General features: G+C 44.5%; 1 protein-coding gene across 5 annotated transcripts in view; it reads left to right on the top strand.

Moving 5' to 3' along the window:
* The window catches only part of LDLRAD4 (low density lipoprotein receptor class A domain containing 4), a 298,762-nt gene extending 273,038 nt beyond the window's left edge, over positions 1-25,724 (top strand). For 2 of the 5 annotated variants that reach the window (XM_014938508.1, XM_014938509.1), the window contains 3 exons: positions 3,369-3,523; positions 14,116-14,169; positions 15,454-25,724. In XM_014938508.1, the coding sequence (XP_014793994.1) occupies positions 3,369-3,523; positions 14,116-14,169; positions 15,454-15,996 (752 nt within the window). In that variant the 3' untranslated portion in view covers positions 15,997-25,724. Of the gene's footprint in view, positions 1-72; positions 393-3,368; positions 3,524-14,115; positions 14,170-15,453 lie in introns of those variants that run through there. The other 3 variants (XM_014938511.1, XM_014938513.1, XM_014938510.1) reach the window with 3 other exon arrangements.
* Positions 25,725-27,268: the final 1,544 nt, after the last annotated feature.

Raw genomic sequence — 27,268 nt, 5'->3', positions numbered from 1 at the left:
CGCACACGCGTGGCGGGGGGCACGGGGGAGGGAGGAAGGAAGGGAGTGGGGCCGGGAGCGGCCGGTACCGGCCCTGCCCGCCCGCTCCGCGCCGCCCGCTGCCGGTGGCGGCGGGGCTGGGCTGGGCCGGGCCCCCCCCGGTGCGCTGGGGAGGGGGCCGGGCCGGCAGGCGGCCGAGGCTGTCAGTCCCCGCGTTGAGGCTGAACGGGCGGCCCCGCCGACGGTGTCCCCTCGCCCGATGGAGCCCGGGGCTGCCGGTGATGCGGCGCCCGCTGGGGGGGCTGGCGGAGCGGCCTGAGCCCCCCCTCCGCCGGAGGCGAGCATGTCCAGTGAGCAGCTTAACAGGACAGCGGTGAAGGATGCGCGGTTAAAAGACCTGTTGTTGGAAAGAGGTACCCGTCTGTCCGTCCGTCTGTCCGGTGTGTCTGCGCGGGGAGGGCTGCTGCCGGCTCCGTCCCCGGGTTACCGGAGGGGAACCCCAGTTACAGCCCGGGGCGCCGGGGAGGGGCTGGCTGCCGGGGGTGCGGGGACGGCCCGGAGGCTCTCGCTTGCGTGCCTGTTGATAGCGTTATAAATTTATTTATTTTGTTTTCATCCTGTTTTGCGAAGGTGTTTTTTTCTGTTTACCAGGGGAAATATTCTCCCGGGTAAGAACGTGTTAGAAATATGATTTATGAGTGTGACACAGAGACTCGGGGAGGTAAAACCGTACCATTTCTCTTCCCGAAGCTCCCCCCCAGTCTCTTTCCCAGTTAATTAGTGGGGCGAGCGGGCAGGCGGAGGCGCTGGGCAGGAAGGCGGCCGGCGGTGGGGCAGGAGGCGAGTGGGGCCGGAGTCACCCGGAGCCTCTTGGCAGCCGCCAGACGCTGCTTGAGTTGCCTTGAGCAGCGCCAGTGAATAGAGACTGTCTGCCCCTCTTGTTTCTGTTCTTTTTCCTCTTAATAACTTAATGAGTAGCCGGAGGGCCAGTCAGGAGGAAGAAGAGATTAAAAATCACCTTCCCCTTTCCTTTCCCTCCGCTTTCCAGTGAGGAAATCCTCTTAAACATCAGTAGGGTGTTCTGTTGCATTTTGGCATTTGCGATGTAAAGTTGGACTTGGAATATCCTGTGTGCTCACACCTGTGTACTGTGATTTATTTTTTTTAATTATATAGCCATGTTTTAGTCAAACATTTCTAAATTATTCTGCACCCCCCCACCCCCAAGGGAAATTCTCAGCTCCTTTTATTTCCAAAGGAGAGGTACTGTCCCCTGCCACTGAAATGCTGGGGCCTTGATAAATTTAGAAGAGTCTGCCCTTGGCAGATAGAGAAGTAACATGTCATCCTAGTGATCTTTGCATTCTAGGAAAGCCTAAATCAACATTGCTTGTTTTGCGTATTGCCCTTTAGCAACAGTCTCGCAGCTTCCAGTCTGAAGTATTACATGGACCCCCCTCCCCCCCACAAAAAAAAATTGGGGTAAATAAATCCTTTGATACTTAGTAGCCACAGAATGTGAATTGCAGAGGTTGTCAGCTGTGTCAAGTCTGTATTCCCTGCTTCTGAGCCAAGAAGAATTGACTTTTTACTTAAGCATGGTTTTGGTGTTTTTCTTTTTTGTTAATTAATTCTATGCTTGTTGCTTTTTGATCTTTTGGTGCTGACATTGTTAGCTTCCAATGACTCGAGAGGGGAAAAAAAGATTGCTGTATATGGGATTGATAGCAAAAGCAAAGCACTGACTAATCAAACTTTCTGAAATCATTGGTGGTCTTAATGATGAGTGGATGGTACTTAACATCAAAGAGAAATTAAATAGTAGATGTATTATTGCTCTTTACTTTTTCCTCAGCCTTAAATTAGTTTAGTTCCTCCTACTGAGGCGGTGGCAGAACCTCAGCACTTTGATGGTGGCGTGTCCATGTCTACTGTGACAAAGAGCTGGACCTTGACATTGGCCTCCACTGGACCCCAGTGCACCTGCAGCTCCTGTAGTGTGAGGTCTTGTTCGCAAGAGATCTTCGAGTAGTGGAACAGCCTTGGGTTTCCTTTAGCCTTTAGTTCCGCCGCAGGTCGTTCTATGTGTAAACAGCATTTTTCTAGCTTAGTTTCATAGTTGTGTTGTGTTTGCGTAAGCGTACTGCTGTTACACAGAAGGCTGAGGATGACTACGAATCAAAGAGATAAGGTGGGGGGTGCAAAGCTTGTGTTCTCTGGTCTGCTTTGAGTAATCATTTTTGTATTTCACTATCTTTCTTTCCTCATTGGCTTTTTACAAAAGAAATTTATTATCAGTTCCCTGAAGTTCATGTTTTGGCACCCAATCGTGGCGTCATTTTTGGAAAGCGCTGAAACTGAGCAACTTGCACTGCTTCTTTGCTTGTTCTGCAAACCTAGCAACCAAAGACCTCCTCCCATTAACTGGAGTTGTCTTTCAAGATGAGAGCATCCCCTGTGAGCAATGCAGTTTCCATAGAAATACCAGCAACTGTGTAACTCCAAAGGGCAATTTCCCCTCTTACGTTGCTCATCCTTGCTGCTCCAGTACAGCCGAAAGGGTGCAAGAGTGACTCATCTCTAAATATACTTCATATTTGTGGTATAGGCAGGACTTCAGATAAGATGGTGAACTGTGATGGAGTTCATTATAATTGTATCTCTTGCAACAGCCAAGGCCCTGGTTTCATTTTTAACCATAGTGGAACATATCTTGTTTTAGAGTACCAGATCTCTTTTTAGATTTTTACCTGAATGGGAACGCCCTGGAAAAGTTAATTTTATGCTAGTTGGAAAGAAGTAATTGAAAAAGGTGCTACATGTAGATTTAATAGGAAAAAAAGTTTGTTTTCTACTTGATTTAGGTAGTGTTTGTGCTGTTTAAGCTGATAAAAAAATTAAGGATAGTTCAGTTGACAAGGTCTTGATTCCTCTCTCTGTGGTCTCTGCTTTTAAGTACGTGGAGCCCTCTTGACTCTGTCGGCATTGCAGGTGGCTATTAAAGTAGGGTGGGTTTTGTGTGTGTGTGTTTGGTTTGGGGTTTTGTTTTTTTTTTTTCCCAGTGAAATTGTTGTCTTATCCAAAAGGCTTGTCTGTGGTGTTGATGCTGAAGAATTTATTACCTGTGAAGGCTGCAGAGAAGGATCACCAAGAAGTTTCTTAGCTTTGATCTTCAGTCGCTCACACCGATTGATTGGCACTGCCAAAAATGAATAATTTTCATACTTTTTAGAACATAGTTTTCTATGCAAAACTTTGTGAAATGGACAGCAGTGAAGATCTTACTTCAGATGAATCCTGATGAAATACTGAAGGTTTTTCAGATTATTGCTTTGATAGATAACATTCTGTGTGATTGACATATTTTCCTTTTTTTTTCTTTGTTTCAGCTGAACTGGAGTTTGTGCAAATCATCATTATAATTGTGGTTATAACTGTTATGGTGGTAGTGATCATCTGCTTGTTGAACCATTACAAACTCTCGACACGCTCCTTTATCAACCGACAGAGCCAAAGCAGAAGACAGGAAGAAACTTTGCAGACGGTGAGTGTGAGCCCCTTGCACCAAATTCTTTCTCCTTGTGCTATTTGGGTCTGCAGCAAAGCCTCCCGAGGAGCTCCGGTACAGGCAACTGTTGGAAAAACTTCTGATGTCACTTCTAATACTCCCTGTAGTTAGATCTTTTGCTGAAGTTATATTTGTCAGTAGAAAAAGAAAAGTAGAACATAAATTTAAGATATACTGTCCTTTATTATTTTTAGCCCCTGCTATGTTTTATGTGTCCTGTTTTCATTTTGCGTTTGGAGTTTTAGATGTGACATCCTCTTTGCTGCTGCTGTAGTGTGGAGGGGGGATGAATGGAGATCACCTGGGGTATCAAGATTTGAAATACATGTTGTGACTTTCCATATATTTGCTAATATCCTGGAGTTTTATCACTATTATGGATCAGTGAAGCTGCAGTAACTGTTTGCTGGGTCCAAAACACTAACCCAGGAAAATGTAATGTGTTTCACACAAAACCCAAGAAAATACTAGGAAAACGATCTGTCTGTGGACTTGGAGTGGTTAAGATGTGTTGTTACAGTAGTTGTTACAAAGGCTTTCTGAATCTCAGATGAGACTTGTTAAGGCTGTCTTTGGTCAACCCAACAGTAAAGGGGCAGCTAACTTGCCTTGTGAGCCAGGAGTTTGTTGGGTGGGAGGCACTGCTCCATTGTGAGGGTTAACCACAGGGTGTTCCTGACTTTGGGACATCCCCCTGAGCCAGGGCACTATCCTGTGGTGTTGCAGGGAGGTCCTTTTTTTGATGTCCTCTGGAGTGGTGCCCTTAGCCTCTTCGAGGACTTTGATGGCCAAGGGGCTGTTTGTAAGGGTAGCCATTTGATGCATTGAATTCCTGGCAACAGCGTTGGGTTCACAGCTTAATTTCATTTCACAGTCAAAAAAAAATGTCTGATTGTAACTGGAAGGTGCGGTCCCATAATGGCTTACAGCAGTTGCAAGTCCAAAGCCTCACCTTTCTTTCCATCCTTTTGTTTCCTCCTCCTTTTTGTTCCTGAGGGAGCTGCCAAGGTCGTGGTGAGAGGCCTCAGGGGGCTCATCTGGCTGAGCACTAATTGCTTTTCTTTTTCCCCGAAGTTAGATTTCAGACAGATGAGGGGAGGGAGGGCTGGCAGGGGAGGAGGCAGGGATGCCACAGCCAGGGCCGGACACCAACGGCTGCTGTGGAGCTGCTCCCCTGGCCATCCTGGCAATTGGTGGCTCTCTCCTGAAAGGAAGCTGTGAAATGTGACAAATGCTTTGGGCTCCCCAAAGCTCTCATTTAGCACATCACCTTCACCTTTTTGCTGGGGTGAAGAGCTCTTAGCTCACGGGCTGAGTGGGGAGGAAAGGAGCTGTCTCCTCAAGGGGAGGTTGCCTCATTCCCTAGCACTTTACTGGTGCAGGAATATTTATGTCTAATTTGGTGACAGATGAAACTGGAACTTGTCAAACCATAACCTTATGGACTTCAGGGCTGAAAAAATTGGCTAGATTAATTTGAGTATTGCTTTGAAATGGATGCTGTAATTCAAGAACCACACTTCTGTCCGCAAAATGTTAGCTATAATTGCTCCAAGTACCTAAAATGAAATAATTTGAGATAAAGGAAATACATTTTCATCTTCACTAATCTTTTAAAACTGCAGTAAGCTGTCAAATGCGTGAAGTAACCCATTATTTCCTTTGTATGGTTCATTAGTATTGTCCGTTATCAGAACGAGTGGCACCTTTTTTCTTGGATGTGAGGGAGGAAGCATCACCTTCTTGTGAAGAAGAACATGCCATTTGGCAGTAGGGACTTGGGAGCTGCTTTAGTATCCAGAACTGCTCTTAAATGATTTTTTTAAAACAATGACTCAGTTTCAGTTTGATAGCACCCTTGCAAGTAATGACATAGTCAAGTGAGCACTTCATGGAAATTGATTGGTTGGCAAGAACCAGTTAGTAATTCTTCTGAAAGCTCTCTGGTGTAGGTTTGTCATCACTATATTACTCATCTGGATTTCTGATAAGCTGAAGCTGTTCTTAAAAGAAGGTCAGTCTTGTGGGGAATGGGACTCTGAGGTGAGATGGTGAATATGTTTGAATTTTCCTTTGTCTCAGGTGTTAGAAGGAGGTTCTGATGGAACTTCTGCAGTGCTAAACCTTAAAAGCAGTGTGTGGTGCATGAGGGGTGGGAAACGAAAGCATTTGCTCTGTGATGTGAATCTGGCAAGGACTGGTCTGTTCTCATTGTCCATGGCAGAGTGAGTTGCACAAGGTAAATAGCGTGAGCAGTAAGATGCAGGTTAGATTATACTTTCAAAATATTTTTTTTTAACCAGACAGGCCTTGTTCTGTGTGCAAATGTTATCGATAAGTGGATTCTCTTCCAAAGGAATGGTTTTTTGGTGGGTTTTTTTTTGAATGGTATATAGATTCTGAAAACACTTAAATGTTTATTAACTGCTAATGTCTGGAAAAAATACCATTCTGACTTAGGCATTCTGTGGGTGGAGAAATAGTGAATGGAAATAGAGGAAGTTCAGCAGTATTTCTTAAAAGAAAATGGTAAAGCAAAGTAATTGACTGTTGGCTAGTTCATGTAACAAACTATGAAGTGAAGCTACCTCTTGTAACTGAGGTAGCAGAGGTGTATCAAGATGCAGAATCATGCCTTTCCTATTCAGATGGCCATTTTTTTTGTGCTTTGGTTATATTCAATTTTCTTTTTCTTCAAGCCTGTCCTATTTCTAGATAATCGTGCCTTCCAACAGCTGAGCTGTGGCTGAATTGCACAGATTTCTGGCCCTGTAAAGACCAACTACCGAACAGATGATCTCTCTGTTATTCTGGTTCCTCTAGAAAGCATAGTAGAAATGAACAGAATCTATCTACTGCCTTTACTGCCAGCCTCATACCTGTAAAACTCATGGGATCAGGCCTTCAAAATAATGAAATAAAAAGTACTTGTAGGTTTCTTCTTTGGCTGGCTGAACTTTCTTTGTGTTAAGAAAGGAAAAAAAAAAAAAGGCCTAGATGAAAATACCACTGCAGTCACTTGTGTTAGTAACATTTGAAGGACTGATCTCGGAAAAAAAAATGTTGCTCTTTGACAAGTACGTAATGAAAAGTAGTGGTTATGTTCCTGTCTTGTAAATACACTCTGCTGTGTGACCATCTTTATCTTTTTTCTTTTCTTTCTTTCTTCCCTTTGTTTTCCTTTTCATCCCCTCTGGAGTCACATCTTCAATCTTTCCTTTACTCTTTGTTTGTTTTATTACCTTGGTTAGTGTGCTGGGGCCTTACACAGATCACAGCAGGGGCAGGATGACCTGTGAGTGCTCAGGAGTAAGGGATGCTTCTGCAGCAGTGCTGCTGAGGATGCTGCTGCCTGCCCTGCCATCTCCTCCCATGGACATTAAAACATTCAAAGCTTGTTGTAACATTAGCAGACATATGAGTTTGGGGGTCATAACTGAGAGGTGGAACGATGCTGAGTGACAACCGTGTTGGCATGAGCAGCAACCTGAAGTAAGTGTGCACAGGACTGAAGGCTGTCTGTATCACGATGGATAAAATATTGAATGTTTCCCCCTGCTGGCTGGTCCATCAGCAGTGTTTGGCATCACAGCCAGGAGCAAGCCAAGGTTTGCAGAGCCTCTGAGAGGCATGTGAAGGCTGTAGGGTGTGGAGTATGCCAGGAGAGTGCCCAGGGCTGCTTCACTAGGACAGCACCACCTCTCCGGTGGGAGCGAATGATGCCACCAGCAGCACTGGGGGGTTCTGGGGCAGTGCCACGTGGCAGCCTTGAAAATACACGTCTATGCACGGGGTATGTGTGTCTGTCCCAGGGGAGGTGTGTGTTGCTGGCTGTGCCTTAGGAGGACTGATGTTGTACTGGGAGGGCAGCGTTGCTGGTAACCAAGGCTGTCCTGTTGGAATGTAGGTAGCTGTGGCTGAGTGGCTGCTGTGGCACTCTGCTGTTTGCTGGGATAAAACCAAGATAAATCTTGCTTTCTGATGATTAACTCTGAGTGTCATCACCGGTGATTTCCAGGGGGACGTTGAGGGAAAAGAGATTAACTAAGTGACTTACAGGGAGGTACTTAATGAGCTTCTGATGTTCCTAAATTGATTCCTTCTCCCCATCGTCGTGGCTTCTGTGTTTGCGTCTTTTTCTCTTGTGAAGCGGCTGTTGAAGGAGTACTGAACACTGACTACCCCAGGACCACTCCTGGCAGCAAAATCCCTGCATCCATCACAGAAGATGCTCACCCTGACCAGCCCCTGCCTCCCAGCACCGAGGGCAGCATCACTGCTAGGGCTAGTCAGCTTGCATTAGGACCTGCCTTGATAATGCCCATTTTGAATGCCAAGCTCCAGGAGCATAGCTTTAAAAATACTACCCTGCTTCTTGGAACATCTATTTCAGAAGAAAAGAGAAACATCAGGAGGGTGGCAGAAAATACTCAATAATATTGACAACTCCAGGGATTTGTTGGTGATTTCAAATGTTAGCCTTGCCTCTTGGCCTTTTAAATTGTTCCCCACTGGTGCTAGCGTTATTCCTTCTGTTCCCTGCTGACATCCCTGGCCCACTCATTCTCATTTTCTGACATGTGCAAAAGAAAGCAAATCCCACTGGGAGCAAGAGCCCGGTCTATAGCTGGGAGTGAGAGTGCTGTATACCACCCTGCCTTGCCAAACCTTTTCCTTTGCACCAGGCATCAGCTGGCAGGAGCTGGATGAACACTGTTACCCTCCTGTCTGCGTGAGGGACATGGGCTTGCCTCTCCTCAGGGTGTGCTGTCAGGAGGGACAGTGTGCGCTGGCTGTTCCTCTGTGAAGTCTACCACCAGAAAGTCGGAACATCTTTAATAAGGGCAGGATCACATAGGAAATCTGCAGGTAGGACTAGAAGCAAGGAGCTTTGGGTGGCTTCTGACTCAGTGTGTCACCTTGGGCAACTTGCTCCATCTCCAAATAAAGGAGGAAGGATAATAGTACTTATTTCCTTCACTTGGACAAAACGAAGATTGCTCAAAGTGATAAAGTGTTGTGAAGTTGAGGAAACAAAAGTTTTAAGGTATTAAGTAAAAAATAATCACTGTAAGCGTAGGGAGGTGGACTACAAGTGGAGAGGTTTGGTGATCTCCATAATTGTCTCTCTCTAGTACTTCTCCTTGGTACCTTGCATCGCTCTGCCAGATGCTATAACCTTTCCTGCCCTTGGGAAACACCGCTTCTGAAGGGAAGAGCTGTCCTGCTGGAACTTCTGTCATTCTGTTGGGGCAACGGAATAGTTTTCCTTTGCATATGTTCGGTAGAGAAAGTGTTGCAGTCTTAAGAGCTGCAGTGATCTCTGTCGCCCAGAAAAAGGCAGGGAGGAATGAGCCCTTGTACCTTCCTGGAGCATTTTGAGCGAGCCCCTGTTTTAATGTGGTGTAATGTGTCACTGCCACCTAGGGTCAGAATCAGAAACTACACTGCTGTCTGAAACACTTCCGTTGCAAAAGGTGTGTGTATATTTTTGTGTGTCTGTGTATATGTACAGATATAAAAAAAATAAAATAAAAATCTGAATTCAAACAAGGGGGAAAGAAGGACCTTCTTAATACTTGTAATGCATTTCAGAAAGTTAAAAACTGATTTTTTTTTCTCTCAGGGAATACAATTTCAGGCCAAGTTGTAATTTTCAGAAACTGAAAACTGGAGAAAAAACTCCTTAAGAGTCAGTAAAAAAGCAGTTTGGATTACATGGGGTTGTTGTGATTTAACCCCAGCCAGCAACTAAACACCATGCAGCTGCTTGCTCACTCCTCCCCTGATGGGCTGGGGGAGAGATGGAGAAGAGTAAAAGTGTGGAAAAACTCATGGGTTGAGATAAAGACAGTTTAATAAGTAAAGCAAAAGCCATGCAAACAAAGCAAAATAAGGAGTTCATTCACTACTTCCCATGAGCAGGCAGATGTTCAGCCATCTCCAGGAGAGCAGGGCTCCATCATGTGTAACAGTTGCTTGGGAAGACAAATGCCATAATTCTGAACATCCTCCCCCTTCCTCTTTCCCCATGCATGATCTGCTGAGCATCGTGTCATATGGTATGGAAGAGCCCTTTGGTCAGTTGAACTCACCTGTGTCCCTTCCCAGCTTCTTGTGCACCCCCAGCCCACTTGCTGGCAGGATGATATGAGGAGCAGAAAAGGCCTTGACTCTGTATAAGCACTGCTTAGTGATAGCTGAAACATCTGTGTATTATCAGTGCTGTTGCCAGCACAAATCCAAAACATAGCCCCATACTAGTTACTATGAAGAAAATGAGCTCTACTCCAACCAAAACCAGCATAGGGATGCTTTTGCTCTACTCCAACCAAAACCAGCATAGGGATGCTTTTGCTTCAATAGCAAAAGGAATTGTTTTTCTCAAATAAGAATTGTTCCTCAAAATTCCAGTTTGAGAAATTGTCTTACCATGAATTTTTACTTGAGTTAAAAATTATTTTTACTGTAAATTTCTCTTCTTCTGTCACAGTGCTGTTGCTCAGCCAAGGTGGTTGGATGACACTGTGCTCCAGGAAGCAGTAAATTGTGTTTTCTTGGGTTTAGCCTTGATTGCTCATACCTGAGAGCTACTTGTAGGGATCCCTGGGGGTTTGGTGCGAGGGGGTGTCCAGCAGGACTGCTAGCCCTGGGTTTGCTGTTGTGCCGAGCTGGATTGGTTGTCCCCAGTACCATCTTGCTTGTGAAACAAGAAATCACTGAGTGAAAACCAGTCAAAAGTGTTTCATTTTTTATCATTATACCAATCCACTTTGGTATTTTGAATAATAAAGGGAGAAACTATGAGGGAATATAAATGCAAATACTGTCACTTCTTACCTGATTTTTACTGATCTGAGCACAGGGAAACGTTTTAGCTGTCAAATGAAGATCTGTAAGCAGAGGGACAAGGAGAGAGCAAGAAATAACACTTTCCCTCAGTGCTTGTCACCTTTGATTGTTTATGGCAGTCCCAGAATGTTACTTCTTTACATCGCCAACTGGGGAGGGGGAAGTCATGGGGATATTTTCTTTCTGCAGCAGTGAGGTTTTTCCTTTCTTCTCTTCTCAACCCCTTCCCCAGAACAGTGGGGTAGGTGGGCACCAACCTTTGGGTTATGTTGTATTTACCCAGTGCAGGGGAGGGACAATTTCTCTGATATCAAGACTTGAGAAAGGTAGACAGTAAGTTTCCCATGGTGGGTGCAGCTATTTCAGCCATTCTGCCTTCCTGAAAAGATGAAAAATTGGGAAGATGGGGCAGGCACCTTTTGTTCCAGAGAGATGCCACCTTCTGTAGAGGAGGTAGGGTTTATCTGTAGAAGGTAAAGTGCAGAAAACCCCTATAGCCTTTCAGGGTGAGATTCAGCAAAGCACTTCAGTGTGTGAAATTTTTATTAACTTCTTAAACTTTTCTCTTAGCCTTGGGATGGTAGTGGAAATGCAGATCTAAATAAGCGGTTGCAGACAGACCTGAGCAGAGCTGCCTTTGCTCCAAGCTGGCAGTCCCCAGGCCAGCCCTGAAGCAGGAGCTGCACAGCTCAGTAACGAGCTACTGCGTCTGGCTCGGGGCAGCTGATGAAATGTGTGCTATATAAAAGGATAAGGTCTATCTAGTGTGTGATATTAAGCAGAAATTATTTCCCTGTTCTGTTGTATCCCTCAAATACTTACAAACCCCACAGAGCCGTTCATCATTAAACACTGGCACGTTGTCCTTTTTTTCTTTCTCTCTCTCTCTTTTCCTTCTCTTTGTATTTTTCCTCCCATGTTCCCATACTGCTCTCGTCTTAAAGTTCAGGAAGTTCCTCTGCATGTTTGTATTCGTCATTTCAGGTCACTGCACAATAGGTTTGTGTCCCAGAAGGATTCAAAGATTCCTCTATAACTGAGCGCAGAAAACCCCGTTGTCTGTCAGCTCCTTCCCTTTCTCCTGGTGTCTCACTGTCCATTTCAAGACTTGTCCATGCACTGGGCATAGAGCCTTTTCCTGCATTGAGCCAGTTAGTCTGGACTTGTTCTGGGGTGCTGGGAGAACCCTGTGCTGTGGCACTGGACCGACCACGTATGCGTGGTGAGGCTGGTCTGCACATGGTGTGTGTGCCTGGTATTCTCCAAGCGTGGGCACGCTGAGCACATGCTACCCAGCCATCTGCTTGGGGAGTTCCTCTGGCTCCTGGGATAGAGATCTTGCCGGGGGTTGGCTGCTGCCAAATGATTTATTCAGCCTGCTGCTCTCTCCAGAGGAAACCTTAGGGGAGGGAGGAGCTGCAGGTGGGCTGTTGGTCACACTGCTGCAGAGGCCATGTTGTTACACATCCTTGCATCCCAAACACCTCGCAGCCTTGGAATTCGGTTACATCCTAAGCTGTCTACCTCCTCCAGTAGTTAGTCCAGAGCTGGGAGAGCCTTGGGCTCCTTTGCTCACATCGTCTTGGTCTGACTGTCCCAGCACCCCAGTCACGCTCTGTGGGTCCCTGCAGCAGCTGCAGCGCCTCTGGGCAGGGTCTTTTACTGTACTGGGATTCAGGCATCAGCAGGAGAAGCAATGGGCAGCTCCGCTCTTGGAGCGAGTTGTTTCTGTTGGACATTGCTGGTACCAGCTCTGTGTGCCTGGGCTCCGCACACGGGTCCCTGCTCCCTCTCAGCGCGAGGAGTTTTTCTCCATCTTCTGCACCCTCTCCCTCGGCTCTTCTCCTTCCCCTGCCCTAGGGGAGATGGGCCCTACACCGGGAGTCGTCATGTCCCCTTCCACCTTGGAAACTCTCTTTCACAAGGGAGTCTAAGTAACATGAGTGGTGGGGCTGGACTGAATTCCTTTCTGGGTTGGGTCATTGGTTTTGCCTTTTTTCCTCTCTTCTGAGCCTGAGCGCGTTAAAGGAGAGACTGAAACAGCTGCACTAAGCATAGAGCTACCCATCACTGTATTTTTCAAACCATTGCTCAGGAACCTGCTGTTGGGCTGCGTGTGGCCTCTGGTTCGTGGGCAGTAAAACTGAGCACTTCAGCTTTGCCTGGTGTGTTTTACTTTACAATTGCAGCAGGTTTGTAGCCTGCCGGGTCAGCTGCTAATAACCTCATTGTCTTTAATTGTGCAAATATACCCTCAGATATTTCAAAATGAGGGCATCTGGGTGATGGAGTGGTGTTAGGGAAAGTAGGTGCAAGTATGTCCATATAGGTATATATACAGTTACCATTTCTTCTATTGGCCAGACCTTATATAGGCACTGAAATACATGAATCTACGCAAGAGTTGTCCTTTGTATCTGGCCTTTGCAAACGGGGTACTTGCAAAGGGAAGTTATAAATAATCACAATTGTCAGCCTCCCTCTATCTCTGCTCTCTGAAGCTACAGAAGAGAAGTGATTGACCAGCTTTGTTATTCAAAGCATTTCCCTTAACAGCTGAATCCTGTGGGAGATTCCTCTTAGAGCAGCTTTTTTCTGCGGTGGACTCTCCTGACAAGATCACAGACTGTTTTTGGTCTCCGAGTGTCATGATGAACATCTAGTTAAGTCTATTTTTACATCAGAAATATGTTGAAAGATGCTGTGCAGAGAAGCAGCAGTACAGTAAGATTTGAAGGTAGTCTATACAGGGGAATGCTTTTGGGGACAGTATGCATTTTCCTTCCTGTTTCTGAAATTTCTTATATCTATAAAACCATAAAACTTCAATTAGCACCAAGAAAATAGTCGTGACTATACATTGTTTTGATTTTCTCTTTTTGCACCAAGATTGAAATTCTGTGCTTTATAGCTGCTCTGATATGTCCTTTTGAGCTTCGAAATTTTCCAATAAAATGAATCCATTGTAGCTACTGCTACTCTGGACAATTAATTGAGAAGAAAAGTAATGATACACACATGTTGTTCTTCACCCTCTTACTCTGGCCTGACTGCTGGTACGGTGTCACAACAGCCTTTCAAGGCGTGAGAGAAAGAATACTTTGGCCTGAGAAGGTGTTTGGGGAAGTGGTTGCAGAGAGGAACTGGTGGCTGAAACCTCAGCTGCTTGGTTACCGTTTACGGTGGGAATCTGGGAAAAACTGATGGTTTTGACCAGATTACACCTGGGTTTAGAGCAACTGTCACTGAGATTATATGCACCAGGTTTCAGAGTGAACTGTTTTGGCCGTGGTGTGTCATCGGGATCCTGGCTGGCAAGTGGGCTTTGTCCAACCTGTGCTGATGTGGCCCTGTCCCGGGTTGGGAGGTGAAGGGTCCCTGCTCAGCAGTGAGTGCTGAAGTCTCTCCTGTTGTCTCTGTGCGTACCATGTGCTTGTAACTGCAGCTGGTTTGCTGTGTCCTTGTGGCTGGTGAGGCTGGGAGCTGGGAATGGCATCTCGGCACTTGCCCAATGGACCAAACTTGACTTGCTTGGGGGCAGAGCTGCTGTTTGCTCTGGTTGTGGAAGGTGAGGGTGGGATGTTACATGTTTATCTCCTTTCTCTAGGTGGAGACAGCCAGTCCTTGGAAGCTGATTGCTCCTAAAAGTTGTGGTAGTTGGGGTAGGATGGTGATGTATTAATTTTTCTCTTTTGTTGTGTTTTTTTACATTCCAGGAAGGGTGCTTGTGGCCTTCAGAAAGCTCGGTTTCACGCCAGGGTGCTTCAGAGGTACAGAGAGATTTCTTATTATCTTCACCAATGTGCTTTCCTCTTTCCTGTTATCTATATTTGACTCCTCTCAAAAGCAAGCATCTATTTAGTAAATAAAGCTTTTTCAGTGTGGACTAAGAGCCAGGTTCATGTGGACATCTGAGCTTGCCTTAACTCCCATTCCGTAAATGCTTAAAACTTTTTCATTAAAAGAATGAGATTCTGCCTACCCGACACTTCCTCTCTGTCTGCAGCTCCCCATATCATAGCAGGCATTCATAGGTGAGTGGTGGAGGTGTCTCTGTCACACAGTGGCTCAGTAATTTGGGTATTCAGTGGAATCTATAAGACCAGTTGCGCTTCTCCAAATGTTCTTCCTGGCGTTACAACACTTACTCTATCACCACTGTCTGTCTTCAGTTAGCACAGATCCCTGCTCTGAGTGACAGTTTGTGGGTGTGTTGCTCCAAGTGGCCCAGCTCACTTGTGTCAAACAGTGAATCTTCCTGATGGCTGACCTTGCATTTATGAGGAGTGAGGGCTAAAGACCCTGTGTGGACCCAAAAATGAGAAGGGCAGTTTGATAGGTCTAGGTCTAAGAAGCTGGTTTGTCTTTCTAGATCTGGGATACACCAAGTGAGGAGCAGTAACTTCTCATGGAGTGTCTTGAACTCTTCCTCTTGTAAAGCCTGACCTTCTCCAGGGCTTGATATGCCAGGGACATTTTTCCGCTTGCAGTGCAGAAGCCTTGCAGGTCCTCCCCAGAGGCTGAGTTCTGGCTGAGAACTGAGGGCGAGGAGGACACCTGATACACTCTGGTAGTGAAGGCGTGAGATATGCCAGCCCTTTGCAGAATGTACTAAAATGACCATCTGAATTCTTTAGTGATGGCAGGGTATTACATGAACTCTGAGTAGGAGGGGGATGCTCAGACTGCGGCCAAAATTCAGTATTGGGACATTTTCATAGAACTAGTTACTTGTCAAGTCTAGAGAGCAAGTGTTTACTATGTACAGAAACAATTGTTTTCTCTCGGCTCTGCATGTTTCAGGGTCAGAAGGAGCTGTGTTAGGTCTTGGTCTTCCTTTGTGAAGTTGTTCTCAAGTATCCTGTGTTAGATCCTTCCTGCAACTCCTACCTCTTCTTCTCACCTGCATGTGTGTGGGAGCATGTGTGCACAGTATCTACTGGGTTTAATCCTTTAAGAAAGGTGGCAAAGAGAAGTATTTCCTGGTTTGTTGGTTCTTCATAAATGCGTGCTTTGCTCAGACGTGGAGTCACGTGTCTCTCTTCCCGTTTCAGATCATGTATGCTCCAAGGTCCAGGGACAGGTTTACCGCCCCATCTTTTATGCAGCGGGACCGTTTCAGTCGCTTCCAGCCCACTTACCCTTACATGCAGCATGAGATCGACCTTCCTCCCACCATCTCCCTCTCGGACGGGGAAGAGCCGCCGCCGTACCAAGGCCCCTGCACCCTGCAGCTCCGGGACCCGGAACAGCAGATGGAGCTCAACCGGGAATCTGTCCGGGCACCACCCAACCGAACCATTTTTGATAGCGACTTGATAGACATCTCCATGTACAATGGGGGCCCCTGCCCACCCAGCAGCAATTCGGGCATAAGTGCAACCAACTATAGCAGTAACGGAAGGATGGAAGGACCACCCCCGACGTACAGTGAGGTCATGGGGCATTACCCAGGCTCCTCTTTTTTCCATCACCAGCACAGCAACGCGCCTCCTTCCTCGCAGAGGGGGAGCAGACTTCAGTTTCAGCAGAACACTTCAGAGAGCACAATAGTCCCCAGCAAAGGCCAAGACCGGAAACCAGGGAACCTGGTGTAAGGCGCTCGCCCAGGTGCGTTTGGACTGAAGAGGAGGGACTGAAGCAGAGCGGTGGAGGAAGGACCCCCATGCTCCGGTGCACAATGTTGTTAACGTTTCACGTGGTACAACTTAGTAAAACCAAACGTGCAAACCAGTTCTTTGTTTCTGATTCCTTTCAGGGGAATTGCATGCAAAGCAGATGGAAAGAAATACAAACTTCCATTCAGTTTGTCTACGAGCAGTGTTTCAGGGGAGAGGGGGGGGATATATTATTTTTTTTTTTAATAAACTATTTCAATTATTTAATTGTAAAAGTTAACTTAGCACAGAAATGAGGCTTGTACAGCCTGTTTTATACTCACTGAATGGCAGAAGGAAGAAGGTGGTTTTGCTAGATAAATGGGGGAAGAATTGGCCAGTTTGCTTTTTTTTTTCTCCCAGGGTGTGGATTTTTTTTTTTTTTAATATGAAACAAAATTCCTGTTTTGTGTGCCAAGGTATAAAGTTGAGAACTTAGATGAATGCAAGGAATTAATTTGTGTTGTGATAAATGTGTTTTTAAAAGTTGCACTATCTTAATGTTTAAAAAAAAATATATATGAGGGAACTGTTTTATGTGAAGTTCTTCTATATGTTGTCTTTTCACCTGTGGAATAGAGTCCCAGAAGTAATCTGGAGGAGTTTGCCTCCCTCCCCCCGGGTTTGCTAGAAAAAGGGGACAGGACTTAGCCTAACATCTCTTGACTTTTACAAATCAAGAAATACAGGGACACTCGTCTTTGCAATAATTTGCATTCAAATAACAGTGCATCAATGAAGTGTCTTGGAGACTTTTGGATGGAAGACGGCAAATACGAAATCCCAGCATTTTCCACCACTTAGGGTTTAGCTGTTTTGCAGTGTAGACTATTTGTTTCGTAAACAGCAAAACGAAATCCCAGATGTGTTAATTTGTATTGATTCTTACTAAGTGCTGCCATTCTTTTCCTTTTCATAACGCAGTAACACCAGTACTGACAGTTTTAGAGATTTTTGTCCTCACTGTAGCCTGAAATGTATTTAGTTACATATCATGACATTATGCAATAAATTGTTTAAAAATGCAAGGTGGGTTTTTTCCCCTGCAATGCTGTTAAAGTACGTGAGACTCTTGTGCTTCTCGCTCCCCATTCCGTCGGTTAGATACTGCAGCTCAGTCCCGGAGATCCATCCCGTTGAAGTGAAGGGGCCCCCGTAGCTCTCACCCCCCGTGCAGTTTGCGCAGCGGTACCGAGAGCGCTCGTGACCGTGGTGCTGGCTTCTCTGGCGTCCCTGGCAGTGACCGGTTATTCTCACCACGAACCATGTTTGCTCTGGGCCCTGCTGTGGAAACCCTCCTCCGTGCGTGTCGTAGGGCTGAGGCCAGCAGGAGCTCTGCTCATGGGTAAAGGTGACTCGCCTGTTAACTGTCTGTAAGCCCTAGTTTTGCCACGCTGGTCTTCAGAGTAGTTGGAAAGTGATAACCTGGCTGTGAGGTGGCCCGTGGGGCGTTTCTTCCCTGGCTGTTTCATGGGGGGGTTGGCCAATGGTGGTAGTGGCATCACAAGCACATGAAAAAGCACAACTTGCACTTAAAATGCATTTCGGAAATGGACTTAAAGTAAGAACCTTTAGAGTCTTAGCTCAAATAGTTTCTAATATACGTGTACAAGTACGTCATAGACCTTTCCACTTTACGATCTTTCACTTCTTTCTGTTCTGTTAAGCCTTGTGCTTGGCTGGGGGCAGCAGCCCTGGGGGTGCTGTGGGGGCTGCGTTGCCCGAGCGCCTGGTCCCGTGGCTGGAGGCTGGATTTCTGCAGGACTTCTGTGCCCCGGGGGCTCGGATAACTGAAGTGCATCTTTGATCTATGCAGAGTTTTAATGCCAAAACAGTATGCGTGTCTGTGTGCGTGTGTTTTACGGGCCTCAGCGTAGATTATTTTCTTCATAAGGCAGTTGGGTTTTATTCTAGTTTAGAACACGTTTGTGTAACCGTTAGTCTGAATATGCACCCTCATTTGTCTCTGTAATTGTTTTTTTGGTCTGAGTCACGCTGGTGATGCAGAGCAAAGCTGCCTTTTAATTTATGTGTTATTTGAAGAGAGAGATTGTATGATGGGATTCACTTATTTTGTTTCCACTCGGGCTCAGAGGAGAGGTGTTTAGGAGATGACTAGGTGGCTATCAGTCATGTCTGGTTCCTGGGAATATAAGCTGTGAAATTAGATTTTTGCAAACAACCTATTAACATATTTCTTAGTTTAAAAAGCAAAACAAAACAAGAGCAGAAGACAAAACTAGCAAATACTGGTATTGTTCTTCAGTGACTTTTGTTGTCCTTCAGAAGTGAGCTTTTAGGTCGGAGAAAGTGTGTGCCTACACAAATAATTTGCTGTTGCCTAAATGAGGATTATTTAGCCGAGAAGCCTTTAGGTAAGAACAGCTGGAACTCAGTTGTCATGGCAGAGCACACCTGGACTGGGCCCTGGGCTTTGGCCAGTTGAGTACCAACTTTTCCCCATGCACAGATGTCAACAAAGTGAGCCTTGAAGTTGTCTTCAGAGTCACCTCTTGGGAAGGTGCTTTCTTTGAAGACAGCCCTTTGCCATCTTTTGCCATCGCTGCATGTCAGTGGAGTTACACACTTCCCATTAACATCATCTGCTGATTGACGCGTGCGCTGTTGTCTCTTAATTTTTCTTTGTGTGGAAAATGTAACCTGTTCCAGTTCTGTAGAAAAGATTTGTTTAAAAAGAACTTGGTATTTGCTCAACTAATGGCTGCGTTTCCTCTTGCATCTTCTCTTTCTCATCACTTTCTGCTGTCCAAAGCTGATGTGCAGCCAGTAGACCTGTCGGCTCTGAAAGCATAGTCAGCTGTTGTTTGCTATAGGTGAGCTTGCAATCTGCTGCTGTTGGTTTGGGGGCTCTTACAGGAGTAAATAAGGTATTTTCTGATGAATAGTAGTGACCTCCAATGGGAGTCCCACCGGTTGCAACAGTGTGTTTTTCTGTTTTCTTCTTTTGTTGCAGTGAGAGAGAATGTGCCCTCGCTAACACAACAAAGTGGTAAAAGCAGGAATATCAGACTTAGCACTATCAGTCTGTACAGGCTTAGAAGTGTGATCTCTGAAGACAGGTAATTCTATGAAGCACTTATGGAAAACTCCCTTTGGAGATATCCAAGATTAATAAACTGTTCCACAGCCACTCAAATGAAGCTTTGTAAATTATAAAAGATTTCTGCAAACATTGTAGAGTTAATTGTGTAGACTATACCTCCATACTGGTTTATGTGTATCATGCACAAACCCTACATAATATGTGTGTGGAGTTTTCTATAGAATCATAGAATCATTCAGGTTGGAAGAGACCCTTCTATGTGATGGATCATATTAGCCTGAATTCTGGTTGCATCTCCTGACCTTTACCCAGTGACCCATCTTCTCAAAATTCAGTCCAGTCATGTCCCCACTCTAGAAATTTTCAAGTTAAAAGATTTATTTTTCAAATGTACCTTTAAGAAAGGAAGCATTATGACCTCTATCCTACCACAAATGTTAATTTTTCCCCCTCTGTGGCTTGGCATGGCTCCCTTCTTGGTGCTAAGTATGCCCCATCTTTGCTCTTTCCCTATGACCTTGCAGGGCTAGAAAAGGCAGGGGTTTAGTCACAGAAAAGAGATTTCTCTGCCAGTTTCCCAATGGAGCACTCAGCTCAGATTCTGGATGTACGTGTAGCCTGGTTGTGGTTGGGTTCATCCCAGGGCTGTACAAGCAGGATCTTTGTATGTGAAGCTGCTTTAAAGGTGTAAGTGGGTAATGAGACGACTTGTACCCATTGAGCAGAGCCGTGCGCAGGCGCCTTTCCTGGCGTGTGGCACATAACAGAATTCATGGTACTTCACATAATAGATTGGTTTTGTCTGGGAGGACCTAATTAAGCTACTGATGAACTCTGCACTTAACACAGTCTCAGTCTGATATCACTTTATTACAGCATGCTATTTCCTTGTGATAGACACGTGTCCCATGTACAAGTTCTTGATGGCTAGTGAGGAAGGTATTTACATTCCTGCAGTCGTGGAATCTGCAGGAGCTGTGGGTCAAGCTGTGCTTCATTTGGCTTTTTATTATTGCTTGCCTACTTTTCCCATCAATTTGTCCCAGCTGGAAGCTGCTTCTGTTATCCCAGAATAATCCTAAATAATACAGTAATGAATAAGTAATGAATTTTTGCGTTGCAGAAATATTAGAAGTGTTGCTGAGTTGTTGGGTTTTTTTCCTGTGAATGTTCAGGGAAGGGCAAGGAGTGAAATGACATTGTTTCTGAAAGAATGCACTTTCTTTGCAGTAGGGAAGAAAGCCTTGTGCTGCTGGAGAGTCCCATGCGTAGGCTGTCTGGAATGGCACTGTCTGGAGCAGTCCTTTCAAGCCCTGCTGGGTAGTGAGATACTGGACCTTAAAACTGACACTCTGATCTGGAAGGAATGTTGGGATGGTCTGGAGAAAATTGATTACTCACCTTTCTCTGACTCTGAGCCCTGAATGCTCATGGTAACTAAGGCAACCTGATTTCTTGGGCAAAGAAAAAGAAAGTAGTATGCTGGTGAAAGTAGATATGCTCCAAAATTGTTCTTTGGGTTTTTTTCCCTTTCCCTTTCCTTTTTTTTTTTTTTTTCTGACTTCCCCAAAGGATAAACAATAGACTTGCTGGTACATTTGCAGGTATTTAGAATTATTTGTAAGTTCTCTCTTTACCATTAAGTCATGTCCATGCACGTGTGTGTGTATACATACCCACATGTGAACTTGTGCCTGTATCCACCCCCTGATTATCTCCTTATTAGTCACTGTACCGTAATCACCTTCCAGAAATGCTAAATGTGCTCTCAGGAACAACGACAGGTCATTTGTCGAACAGCTGGAGGCATGAGGAATATTTGCTTTTCAGTCCTGTAAATGTCATGGCCCTGTTTTTATCAGTAGGGGTGGTTTCTTGCTGTGCAAAGTCTTGCCTGTGACCCGGTGCACTAGTGCATCTTCCATCCAACAGCTTTCTCCTTTTCGGTGAGCTTTGAAAAAAATCCTTGTGCTTTTAGGACAACCCTAATGTAGACCTCATGCATGGATGTACGGGAAGGAAATGTACGTCGTGTACTCTGAATCGCAGAAGCATGTTTTGTCAAACCTAGCTGATGTTGGGAACCAAGAGATCCATTTGTACGGTGGGTTCAGATGAAGGCTGGCTTTTGATTATGTCTCTGCTTTTTAGATAAAGGCTGCTGCAAAGAATTTAATTACACATATCTGGGTTTTGGTTTTTTTCCTGCACTGTGTTGCCTGCTTCCCAACCAGTGTGATTGTAACTTTTCTCCTAAATTAGCCCCAAATGTGTCAATTGTTTAAGTTCCTGGAGAGGGGTACTCTTAATGAATTGACCTGTAGAGGCCTCTTAGAGCATGGAAAAGTCTCTTGTGAGGTTGTGTTGAACTTACAGGGGTGTCCCGTCCGAAGACTCTGTTCTGTATGTTTCGTTAGGAAATTAAAGCTTTGAGAATTGCCCAGCTGAAAATGTTGGTTGGTAAGATTTATTTATTTATTTTTTAATACTTAATATATTTGCCAGTCTTTGCTCATCAATCAGAGGTGCAACTTACCTTCTCACCCACCTCTGATTGCCGTTGCTAAGCTGGCAAAAGCCCCATTGGGCACACTTGCACCAGCAAAAAAGGGTCATTTTCTTGGATCAGCTCCGCTTGGGGAATCAGCAGAAGCTGCACCACTAAGTTCAGCCTCCAAAACCAACATCAGGCCTGCACTGCCTCTTCCCAGCAAACTCAGCTGTAGGTGATGGCTCGGTTTCCATGAAGTGCTTTACCAAGGCTAGTCAGTACCACAGCCACACAGTGGGGAAGGCTACTGGTGTCTCCTTGAAATTGCAGCTGTTTGCATTAAATACATTTCAGGGCTGCTCGTGCAGTTTTTGTAACCGCTCATGACACTTCTCCTCCTTTCAAACGAGAAAACTGAGCGTGATTTTGTGTTGAGAAGTGTTGCAAACTCTCCTGGCTCTTACTTCTGCCTTGCTGTTGTCTCTGTTTTATTTTTAGACTGAACGCAAGCAACCTGGGTATTGCTAGTGTCCCTTTCCTGCTAGAGAAGAGCTTACCTTTTTATGTTGGTTAACGATAAAGAAACAAACTTATAACCTGGATACTTCCCCCTTCCCTCCGACAACCACCCTGTGTGTGATTTCCTGCCGGAGATGACTCTGTCATTTCTTTGCTGTATTGCTGCTGCTGCTGCTGTTTTAAATGGTTTGGTGTGTGAGCTTTCTGAAACAACGTGGTGTGTGTAGGATCTCGTGGGTGACAAAAGCTGTCTCTTTTCTTCTTCCTTTCTCTCCTTGGTTTGTGCTTGTCTGTCCGCTGTGGTAGGGTTATTAATAAATTATATCCGTCCGTATTAGATATAATTTTGAGGAGGTTTGCATGTCAGTAGTTTGTAAGCAACTAAGGTGCCTCATGTTCAGGTCTGAGCAGATAGGAATCCCCTTGCACTTGAGAGGGCCTGATCCAAAGCCTGGTGAAGTTGGTAGGAAGACTCTTGCTGACTTCAGGGGGCTTTGGATCAGGCCTTACGCTCCCACCTTTGTTGTGCCTCACTTAAAATGGTGCTTTTTCAGTTGTCTGTCTTTTTTTGTTTTTTTTTTTTCTTTGTATGGTGCTGTGTATAACTTGAATATATTATGCACATATCCTACCCAATGGGTAGAACAAACAAACATACAAAAACAAATAGAAGTTGTTAATACTGTAAGATAATGTATAGATGATACCAATTTTAACACAAAAAAAAAAACATGGCATAGACTTTGTGAATGCCAACTTCTGTGCTTGGTCCTTTTTTGTAAGAAAATTTGCAGATGAATGCATACAAATGACAAAAAGTCTATGTATTTTATTTTCCTATTAAATATCAATATAATATCACATAAGGGAAAAAGTTTGAACAAATCCTTTTTGACTAGCCTGTGTATAGCAATTGGTCGTTTGATGCATCTTTGCTATGAAGATTTGTTTTTTTTTTTAAATGTGTCACTTTAAGAAAAAGGAAAAAACACAAAACAAAACCTCCACAGCTTTAACCTTGCAATTAGATGCTTCTTGTATTGGTTGTTGCCTTGCTATTGCTGAGTTGGACCAGTATTATTCTTCAGCAGATAATGTTATTTATTATCCTTGGTTACCTTTTTTTTTTTTTCCTAACTTAGGAACGGTCTAAAAACTTTCGAATCTTTTTATCCACATCCTAGATTTGAAGTGAAGCTCAGACTAGTGGGAACTGACCCGAACCATCCCTGCAAAATCAAAACTAGGCCAACGAGAGTTTTGTGAGAACAGCCAGCCCTTGCTCTATGTCCTCTGCTGGTACGCGATCCTGCCACTGCGAAAACTCTCTGAAGGTTTGGTGTGTAGCTGGGACTGGTGGCAGACCTGTGCAGCTGGAGGGTGCAAGCTTTTCAGGGTGGGTGAGACGAGCCGTGGTTGGTGGTGAGCTGAAGGCAGGCTGTGAGCGGGAGCTTGGGATGGGCAGCTGACAGCAATGGCTCAACCCGGGTTCATAGTTAAGATTATTTAGGAGAAATGCCTAAACCTGTTTAGACCCAGTGTGGGAAGCACTGTGGGAAGTGATCCAACACTGTTAACTCTCTGCCAGGCTCCCCCAGCTGTGTGGTTCTCCCCTGGTGTCTCCGTGCATTCGGCTGTCCATCCCCGTGCCCCCACACGGGCTCTTCAGTAAAGCAAATACCTCAGGAAAACTCAACATGAAGTTCTAGTGTAGAGACTTGCAGATGCTGTACTTATTTTTCTAAACTGTTTGTTCTAACTACGCCAGGACAGTAGGTGATGTAGAAGTTTACCAGTCCGAGACAGACTCGTCCTCTCACGGATGGATACCGACTAATCTTTCATAGATACTCGTGTCATTTTGTAGCTTTTTTAATACGTGTCAGGCTTTAACCACAGATGGAAGGTAGCAACGTGATGGGATATGTTTGAGATGGCATTTTGTTTGGATTTTCAGATGACTAGCGAAACGCTACGCTAAAACTCAGGGGGCCTTATCTGGGGCCCGGTGAAGTCAATGGTGAGGCTTCCTCTGGTTTGAGTGGGCTTTCGGTCTGGTCCATCATGCTTGAGGATGGTGCCTTGGAGCGCAGTCCTTCCTGACTTCTCTGGTGACCTGACACTTCAGCTACACGTTTGTCTGTAAATATCTTTTTAAAAGCCCTCACAGGAGTCTTGTGTCTGAATGTTGACCATGGTTATTTTCTTTTTTTGTTTTAAAGAAGCGTGTCAGTTTTTATGGCCAGTTCTGCATCATCAAGCCCTTACAGGTCGCTTGTGTCCCTCCCTCTGTATACAGAGCTGTTTTATCCGTAAGCACGTACCATAGGGAAATGCGCATATTTCATGATAGCCATTAGTTAACTCATTTATTATTTGTCAGGACATAAAGTAATTGTTTTGGAAGTATGCCTTGCCTGGCCACGTTCACGTTTCTGTTTGCACTGCAGTACCACTTCTGTGCATGAAGGAAGAAGAACAAACAAAAAACCCCAGGCCTTGACTAGGAAGGCTCTACAGAGTAAACCTCCTGCTGGAGGAATCTAGGGTAGGATTTATCATAACAAAACTTGCATATTGAGTGGACCAAACATGAGCATGTCTCCTTTTAGAGGCACTAATTTGCTTTGAAGCTGTAGTGGAAAGAGCAGACTGTCTATTACGTGTACTCACAGCTGCGTTCATGCTTTTCCATTTACCACGAAGCACAGCAGGCAGCCAAGATTTTTAAAGAAATATAAGCAGAAGTTACAAGGGCCTCAGGCATCGTAGACCTGGAAAGCAAAAATAATAATAGTAATAAAAATAACTTTAATATGCTTTAACAAAGCTTTTCTACTTACAGTACAAAGACCACATTAGCGTCGATAGGGGTTTTATCTTTGTATGGCTATCAGCTGCCCGACGCTGCTGTGCTCAGAGCATTTCACGTTGGTATGTACATCAGTCAGGCTGTTACACTTAAAATTAACCATCAAATACCTGGTTTTAGAGCATTGACCCTTTCTTTGTTGTTTCTTGCTAGTTATTTTACAGTGTAAAATGCTTTATTGCTATATGGATTTTTTTTTGTATTTCCGACATTGTGGCTTCCAAGATCATGTTTTCAACACGTCTCTTATTTTTGTCCATTTTGTTTCAAGCTATTCTGAAATATGTACAGCACTATCAACAATATTTAATCTTTCTTTTAAATTTTATTGTTGTAAAAACAAAGCTATTAAAAGCAGTAAGTCTTTTTACAACTGTATTGGAATTTCTCAGTAGCTGTTCATGTGACGCTATGACAAACCTGGCTTGCTTTAATTTTTTTAAAATTTTATTTTCCTTTTAACACAATTAGTTTGTTGCTTTTTTTCCACAGTAACTCCCAGTTATATACAGGAAAAGATTTCAACTGTTGTGTATCTGACTCTTTTAATTGAGCAAATGGTGATGTCCTAGTTTTTAGACCTAAGGTCTGTTTATTGCAATACTTTTAAAGGAAGATGTTGCTCTAAGTGCTGTTGTTAGTTTTAAATACAGATTTTATGCTTGTTCTTAATATGCTGTGGTTAAACCATGGCACAAAATTATTAAAAATCATGAAATGCATTTGTCTCCTGTTGAATTTATTTTCTCTTTGAAGTGAAAAAGCAAAACTGAACAAAACAAAAAAGGTGAAACGCTAGAGCAGCCTTCTGTAAAACAAGTACTTGTCTTCTGCCCTGGCTGGTTTGCTGCTGGCAACCAGGTGGCTGATCATGAAGGAATCAGAGGGTGAACTGGGCCCTTGGAACAGAGGTGAGGGCCCTGGGAAACGGATGTCTGATGAGGATTTTACATCACTGTTGTGACTTTCACCTTTGGTGATGAATACTGGGATGACTTCAGCTGTTTCTGCCCTCCCTCCCTGCCAGAGGCAGCTGTGTGTGAGCGCCCGCCCGTCACCCCTGTAGTTAGCAGTCTAGACTCTTTATCTAAACCACTCCTGACTTCAATTCCTTTCAGATAACAACCCCGCCTCAATCTCCTGATAAGCCCAGGGTGTTGGTGGCTGCCTCTGGCTCATCAGTGCTGACCGACCAGCTGGGGCATAAGCAGTGGCCCCAAGTCAGCAAGTTGCAAACATTGATTAAAACCCAAACATACAGGATACGGCTCATGGGGGAGCGAGGAGAAAGCACAACCTGGTTTAAGAAAGCTGGGTCATGCTTTTTGGGTGGTACTTAAAATGAGTGATTGTGGTACAGTGGGGGAAAAAGAGAGATGATGCAGTTAGTAAGAAACTAGACAAAAGGGTCCTGTGAAAGACACTTGTCTTTGGTAATACAGATCTTTGCAAGGTAGATCAAACTACCCATGGCTGCTACCTGTCACTTTGCTACACTAAAGCTTAACAAAACCAGGAAAGATCTTTTTTAATTTATTTTTTTTTTTCAGAGCAGTTAAGTTTCTGTTTGGAGGTAAGTGATGCTTTACTTAGCATGATTATTAATGAAATCAGTCTCTTGCATTATTTTTTTATACCTGTGCTTGCTGGAGCTTGGTCTTCTGGTGTTGAGAAGTGATGCTTAGAGGGAGGTAGTAATTCAAACCTGGGGCTTTCTCACAGGTCTCTTCAAGAGAGGTGGGTCTGCTGCGGGAGCCACAGTCCCAGCCCATTTCTGGTACCTTGCTTACTGAGCAGCCTTCCTATTAAACTCAGCTGGGAACCAGGGCGTTCTCCTTGCTGCTGTTCTTTTCAAATGGTACAATACTTATTTTTGGTTCAAAAGTAACTGTTTTCTTTTCCTATAACCACCCTGAGTTAGCTCTCCTCCATCTACAGCATTTTAATTATCTTTAGTACTTAGAAAATCGCTAGTTCCTTAGTCCTTAGAAGTGCTCCAAATCTCCAAGCTTCTGCTCCTCCTCTGCTGTCTGAACCCTGAACTCCCTGGAAACTGAAAATTTTTTTTGAGCCTGCTTTGATCTTTTACTTAATCTGGTTTTAATTGTATTTATATTTGTTTTATAATATGCCATTCTGTTTGATTGTGTTTTAATATCTCTGCCAATGGTTGCAACTCAGAACTTGGCTATAAATGGGATGTCTCATCTCAGTAGGGTTACTTTTTCCTGTTAAAAGATTAATACAGTGGCTGCTGCAGTCCTCT

The sequence above is a fragment of the Calidris pugnax genome, unplaced genomic scaffold (assembly GCF_001431845.1).
Source record: "Calidris pugnax isolate Ruff unplaced genomic scaffold, ASM143184v1 scaffold13, whole genome shotgun sequence".
Taxonomy (NCBI): Eukaryota; Metazoa; Chordata; class Aves; order Charadriiformes; family Scolopacidae; genus Calidris; species Calidris pugnax.
This window is presented reverse-complemented; position numbering and strand designations above follow the sequence as displayed.